General features: G+C 36.6%; 1 protein-coding gene across 1 annotated transcript; it reads left to right on the top strand.

Moving 5' to 3' along the window:
• Positions 1-533: 533 nt before the first annotated feature.
• On the top strand, positions 534-7588 carry nipsnap1 (nipsnap homolog 1 (C. elegans)). Its single transcript, XM_069683269.1, has 10 exons — positions 534-610; positions 3298-3425; positions 4053-4098; positions 4529-4623; positions 4982-5052; positions 5141-5281; positions 5857-5888; positions 6025-6119; positions 6674-6757; positions 7524-7588. Exons 1-10 carry the CDS (start codon positions 534-536, stop codon positions 7586-7588), a joined length of 834 nt encoding a protein of 277 aa, XP_069539370.1.
• The last annotated feature ends 106 nt before the right edge of the window (positions 7589-7694 follow it).

Raw genomic sequence — 7694 nt, forward strand, 5'->3', positions numbered from 1 at the left:
AGTTTCATTCTCTGAAAGGAGTACTCTTACTTCTAATGATGTACATTTTGTTTAATTATTATATTATATAATATTTGAGTCTGTGTAATGGATTCAAATTATATTACTATAAGTATGCTATTATTATCATTATTATTAGGCTTTTTTTTTCAAAATAGAACATGGCATGTTTGTAAAAAGAAAAAATAGAATAAAGTCACTCAGATATCCAAATAATGATAATATGAAATAAAACGCTCATGTTATGCATAAATTCCGTGGTATATTAAGGGATCTTGATTTGTCTTTCATCAGTGTTTTAAAGTTTCTGATTATGCTTGAACGGCACGCTCAACTTATCAGGTCTGATCGATTGTGCCTATTGATCACTGCGTACTGCGTCACAGAGTCACGCGAGCCTTTTAAACCTCCGGCGGGCTAACTACTTAGCAGGTTTGACAGGATTAGCCGTCAAAAACCTTCATAGATAGGGAGGTAAACATTAACCTGATCAGTGTGTTTGCGTGTCACAAGTTTTCACTTTACAAGGGAACATGGCGACGAACTGTTGTGTGTGGTCTAAAGGACAAATGTTATTCAGGTTTTCTGGGACTCTGCACCAAGCGACCAGGTAAAGACGTTTTTATACTTTTATGTATAACCCTCTTCTAACCCCTAACGGTAGTGGTTAGAAGGCCTGTGTAACGTTATGTATGATGGCCAGGAAGCTAACGGTAAATTTTGACATCCCTTTGACTTTACTTTGTTATAAAGCTTAATTTACATCTAAATCAAACATTATTGATAAGATTATCTTGTGCCTGCTATATGTTCGCCAACATATTTTTAAACCAAACTATTAACCGTTTTCAACCGTCGTTTTTTCTACTATCATTTCGTTAACTCTGTGACCCATATGTTAGGCTGTTCCCTCACAGTAGTGTAATAAACTTTAACATCTAAATGCTAAGCTTAATCATGTGATGAACGTGCTTTACAATATGTTCTTTGTGTGAAACACAAGGGTCATCATTAACAAAAAAAACATGGCAGTTTTCCAGACCAGCTTTAATCATTTGCTGGACTTCTGAACTTTGTCCTGTAAAGCTACACTAAATCTAACTACCACTTGTAATCAACTTATCTTTTGCATGGCAAGGCAAGTTTATTTGTATAGCACATTTCAGCAACCAGACAATTCAAATGCTTTACACAAGACCACAAAAGCAAGAAACACATTATAAAACAAGACATTAAAAAGCAAAGTGAAGATACATAAAGCAATTCAAAGTGCTTTACACAGATAAAGACAGACAGGGATGAAAAAGTATAGAATTTGATTTTAGTCATTTCCAGTTCTGGATAAGTATGGTAAAAAAGAAAAGAGAGAATGGAAAAATATGTGTTTCCAGACTATTAGCCCTATTCTGTTTTATAAAATATAAAATTCAGAATGTCTAAATGTAAATTGATCATACACGCACTGCGTTTGGAGCAGGCAGCAAGTGCAACCAAAATGTGTACTGTGTGGGAGAGCGCGGGCCAGAGCGAGCTGGATGTCTGAACACCGGCAATGGGGAATTGCAAGTTTTCTGAGTGCTGGCTTGAAAATCCCAAATATAAAGCCTGGTTGACTACAGATTCCAAATGAGAAAAGAAAGCTAGATGCAAACTTTGTCCAAAACAAGACAAAAACTGAATAACCTTGCACAGTTTAAGTATTGCAGCTTGAATAAAATGCTGTGCATTGATCTCGTACCTAAAGGTACAATCAGCTAGAATGTAACTTACATGTTAAGAGTTTGAGTTTACAGCCATTTATTTGCATAAATATCTAGCTATTTGCACTTCGATGTCAAATATGGTCTGAAAAATCTACAGAGAAGTCTGAAAATTTGAGTCTGGAAAAGTATGGATTTTTGAAATGGAAAATGTGTAGAAACCCTGAACAGAGCATTAAAAACGATAAAAGAAATGTGACACAAAGCAAAAAAACCCAAACCAGAATATATTAAAATATCAAGTCAGGTCCGACAGTATATGTACAGTATATGTTTCCCCAAGGACGCTTTCTAACATGTAAGTATTAGAAACGCCTTTTTAAGTTTTCCAAACCCTGAAAAGTTTTTCCCAGAACTATGCTTACACACCGTCTGCATTCACTCTGTGGCTGGCTGTACTCAAAACCAGTTGTTTTTTTTTCTAGGCTTGAATAATACTTTATTTTCGAGAGGGTGCCATGGGAAATTCATTTCTAATTATAGCTCCCAATTAAAGCCATTTGCCCATAAGGTTATTAAAAGAGGCGTCCCACTGACCTTGAAAGTTTATGGATTTTAGAATAATAAATTAAAGCCTCACTTAGGAAGTGTTTGTGATTGACAAACGGCCTTGAAAGTGTGACAAATGCACAATATAACTCGCTAATCCGTGAATGGGCATAACTACTCTCATTGGGCTGTTCTTGGTTTCACATCCTGTAAAAACAATCCAGAAAAGGAGGTTAATGTTGCCATTAAAGCGGCTTTAAAATGGTCTGAGAATTATGACAAAATGATGAGTTTATAAATAGCTATGAATGTTACCAAAATGTCCTTGGATTATGTAGTGTGGGAGCCCTGTTTTTACACTGCGTATGAATAGGCACATTTTGTGTAGCCAGTGAAACTATTTTCCACCTGATTTCATTGATAAATTTAAAGTATTTAAGATTCTGAGTACATTTCTATAATTACAATTGTTTCATTTCCCACAGATTGAGTCCTCACATATTTAAAAGACAGCCTTTATTATGGTTATTTGGTAAACACAATTTGATTTTGAGCCATAAATAATTCCGTTTTATCTTGATTTAGGAGTATAACTGGTTGGAATAGTCCCTGTTTGCTTTAATGCAACTACTGCATTCCTTTCTGTTCCACTTTATCGGGAATGACCTGAACACACGACAGATTCAAGTATTACTTCTCTGCTCTCTGACTTTGAGAGGCAGTTATTCGCGATCCAATTCTGATTGGAGCCTCTTGGATCGTAACAATAGTTGTTAGAGTGAGTGATATCCCTCTTATATCCACTCCACAGTGGATGACGAGAAGTTTCTCGCTGAAGACACAAGCTATGGCATTTAGCCCACTCACTCATACAGTATGCATGTTTTTTATATATCAAAGCATATAAGCATGACTATCTTTTTAGCCCATATGTCACGCTCATCTCCATGTTCCTTTTAAGTTTGTCTTTGTCACATCGATAACTTCTCTGTTCTATGTTGTTGCTTTGAGCCTTTGTGAAACTTTCTTTCATCCCGTTTCTGTGTAGGAGGATTTCAGAGAGCAACGACAAAGGCTGGTTCCGTTCCTTATTTGTGCACAAAGTGGATGCCAGGAAAGATGCCCACTCCAACCTGCTGTCAAAGAAAGAGACCAGCAACCTGTATAAAATTCAATGTAGGCAGAAGATCTTTTACTTATTTACAAGTGAAACACAAATGGATGTAATGCAGTTACATTATATTGTAATTAAATGGATTCCAGTTGGAGTCTCAACAGTCCATTTTTCTGTGCAGAAAACGGCTAAATCAATCATGGTAATAACATTCAGTCTGCACTGGCCTCAGTGACCTCCAGAGAAAACTGAAACTAACATCAGAGATGAGCACTGTAACACTTATTTGTTATTCACTTGCAACATGCAGACAGCAACAAGTGATTCTATAATAGTATGATGTATCAAGCTTTTAAAGTTTTGTAGTGACATCAATACAACTTGTCTGGTTTTCTCTTTGTGATAACTTTTTGTGTCTGCAGAGAAATCTATCATTCTTCCCCGAGCTTTGATCTTTTTCTTTTTGTGGCGTACATCGCACCATGTGGGGATTTCAATTTGAACAGCCTATCAGCCGTAGCCCATAACCCATTGAAAGCAAATCTGTTTTTTGTGTATAGAAGTCTTTGCTGAATCGGAGTGTGAAATTACTTTGTTGAAGAATTTGATTGTTGCTTGTATTTAAGAAAGAAAAAAACCCCACCTATTTCTTATAAGTCTGGCTTTTATTCTTTTTCTTCTTTTTGCAGTTCATAACGTGAAACCAGAGTGCCTGGAAGCATACAACAGTCTGGAGTGAGTTTGTTCACTGCTTTCAAACATTTTCTTTTTTAAATCCATTAATAAAGTTGTGTTTGATTTCTCTGTTTGTTTAATTTAGTTTCTGTCATTAGTATATTTTTAAAAAACCCATAGTTATAAATACAGTTCCATAAAATGTGATAGACAAATAGGCAACTTATACTTATGAGGATGCAGTTGTAGAGTTTCCTATATTCACAAGATAGACTTTACTCCATGGTATTCTTGCAGGATCACAAGATTAATTTAGCGTAAAATTGAAGTGATGGAAACAACGCCTTTGGGTGTCACAGTTTTGTCAGATAATTGTAGACTTTATGCTCTCTGAGTGCCCTCTAGTTGGTCATTGTGGTGAAGTGATAGTATATTATAACTGTATTACAAGTGTGTGAAGAGATAGTTTTTTCTTTTATGCTGTCCTCAGGGCTGAGGTGCAAAACAGGCTCCATCAGGACCAGGACTACCCGTGCGAGGTGGTGGGAAGCTGGAATACCTGGTACGGGGAACAGGACCAAGCTGGTATGTAGCAGTACAGCTGTAAACTGACAACAAAATAAAAAGTGTTGACTTTTTGCACAGAGGACCAGATTAATTTTTCTGTCTCAAGGCCTCATGAGCAACACCACTTAATTTGAGTGGCAGCAGTTTGGCTGTAAATTGTTTGGCTGAGCTTTGCAGAAAAATGTACAGACAATATCAGATGACTGGCTGCCAACGCTTCTACAGCTGATCATTTACAGTGTATTATATACATTATGAGTGCTCAGAAAGAGCAATAAGCGATCACATTTGATGGAGGTGCTGTATCTCTTAGTTGTGTGGGTGGCGTCAGTCCTTACACAGGGCTTCAGTGACATCTCCTGTTCTGTTGTTGCAGTGCACCTATGGCGATACAGAGGAGGCTACCCAGCCCTTACTGAATGCCTGCAGAAACTGAACAATAACAAGGTTAGCTGTGAACTATTTCTTACTATATATCTGTTCATCTGTCCAGGTTTAGAATATATTTTCATGTAAATATTGTTTTTTTCTTTAGGAGTATTTAGAGTTTCGTAAAGAGAGGGCAAAAATGTTGATTTCAAGGCGAAATCAGCTTCTCTTGGAGTTCAGCTTCTGGAATGAACCCTTGCCAAGACCAGGACCCAACATCTATGAAATGCGCACCTATCACCTCAAGGTATCCGTATACTACACACTACACTTTAACTCAGTCAACATGTCAGTGCTGGTTCTTTAAGTTCGCTGTTCGATGTCTCATTTAGTTGAAATATAATCCAGATTTCTGTTATACTAAGACTACAAAACCTTGTAATCAAAACGATTCAACCAAGATTGATTGCAAGAAGCACAAACCATGTATCACATAGCAGCTTCGACATCAGCTCAATGTGGGAACTATATTAGATACATTCAGGAGAAGCAAGTATTATCAGTATTGTCATAAGGTAAAAAGGTAGGACTCATTGTTTTGAGCAGTTAGCTATCCCCATTGGACCTCAGTTAATAGCTAAAAACATGGATATGATAAAACCTGTTTGCAACCAATAAGTTGTTCTCCCTGCACGTCGACTTGCTTAGATTAAGTTGATCTGTTCAAAATAAACAAACTATGAATTTGCTGTTCAACTGGTTTGACAGCCGGATTTTCTGGCTGATTGGGCTGTGTGTGCATGTAAAAGGGAGTACTGTGTGAAGGGACAGTTTAATGTCATATTTTAGTGTGTTAATATTTTACCTCCTCATGTGTTTCAGCCAGGAACTATGATTGAATGGGGAAACCACTGGTAAGGTTCAACAAGTTAATTTTGCTTAAAATGTAAATTATGTATTTCCAAACCAAGAATCACATAATAATCAATATTAATATTACAGGTGTTACGTGATTATTATAAATAATGAAAATAACATGTCACATAACAGGGCGAGGGCTATCAAGTACAGACAGGAAAACAAAGAAGCAGTGGGCGGGTTCTTCTCACAGATCGGAGACCTTTATGCTGTTCATCATTTGTGGGGTGAGTATGTTACTTAACTACTCTTAACCAAAATGCTTCCTAAGCAGGGTCTGATTCTGTAAAGGCAGATAGTACCTGAGTTACAACTGTGTAAAAAGTTACTATGATGATATGCTACATACCGTTAGATGTTATCTTGTTTAAGACATATATAAAAGTATGTTATACTACAGCGTAACTGTCCCTGTGCATTATCGACCCACAAAATAATAAAGTTATTTCTTAGTTTAAAAAAGGCAAATCTATATTAATCAACATTTAAACAATGTCAAGGTTACGTGAAATACTAGTTTAATCTGCAGTGTCTTTGTTTGATGTGGTTAGTCATCGTAGCATAATAGAAATGAAACATTATATGCAAAAGTTTAAAACCAACTTGATTGTAGTAAAAAGCAGTTCAAACTGGAGATGATAAAGATGATTCATTTGAATGCATATTAAATATCCCTGCTGTATAAAGATTTACCTTTTTTTTAGATGCGGATGGATGACATAAGTCACATACATTTGTTCATGCCTAATGTAATATATGCTTTGGCTGCTTGTGTTGACAGCTTATGAAAGCCTTCAGTCCCGGGAGGAGACCCGGAACTCCGCCTGGATGAAGCAGGGATGGGATGCAAATGTATATTATACAGGTAGGGGAGATGCAAACCAACCACATATACTGTATATAGTCGCAAGAAAAAACAATCTACCTTTTAACCAAGGGTGATAGGTTCCTCATGACATCACAAGCCAATATGCAACATAACATACATTATAGTATATTAAAGTTCATTATTTCTCTGAACTGTTAGGTTTTGTTGTCTGCTGTTTAGTTATATTGACTGAAGTTGAGTTTGAACTTTATTTGGTTGCCTCAAAGTCATAGAGCTATGAGATGTAACATGTGAATGCAACATGCTTTAAGCTGTATTAAAATATTAAGTTTACTAGACTATCACCCCCTGTCAAACGAATTGAATGTCAGATGAGAGCACAGCAAGGGATCAGTCAGGTACTCTAGAGGAGAGAGCCCACAGGTGGATGCAGATGAAGGGGAGGAGCTCACAAAAATGAATTTATGGAGAGCAGAGTTATACTAGATGATTAAGAATAAAAGGGATGGTAAAACAAATATTCTAAAAATGATGTTGTTGGCTCGCACAGACTCCGCTTTATTTATTGCCTAGACATTTCCACTGTATTGTTCTGTGCTCTGTCTTAGCTCTTAGAGGGACAGTTATAGCTAGGTAGATGTTTCAGCAAACTGGAGAACTTCTCTGCATACTGTAGACACTTTGAAACATATAATAACGTTGTGAAGTTGCAATTATTTGTATCCCTCTGAAATGAAAACTACAGTAATTCTCTAGTCTTTGAGTTCATGTTAAACTCTTTTTTGTGTCTTTCTCTCCTCAGTGCCTTTGATCCGAAGCATGGAGTCTAGAATAATGATTCCCACCAAGAGTTCACCTTTACAATAAGAAGATGACTGAAACTGGGAGCATCTCCTTGATTCATTCACTTACTGCCAGAGCAACAACTACATTTTTATATGATGATCTATGTTATGTTATGTGCATGTATCTA

The sequence above is a fragment of the Semicossyphus pulcher genome, unplaced genomic scaffold, assembly GCF_022749685.1.
Source record: "Semicossyphus pulcher isolate SPU_LCO1_2020_fin unplaced genomic scaffold, fSemPul1.0.p SCAF_6, whole genome shotgun sequence".
Lineage (NCBI taxonomy): Eukaryota > Metazoa > Chordata > Actinopteri > Labriformes > Labridae > Semicossyphus > Semicossyphus pulcher.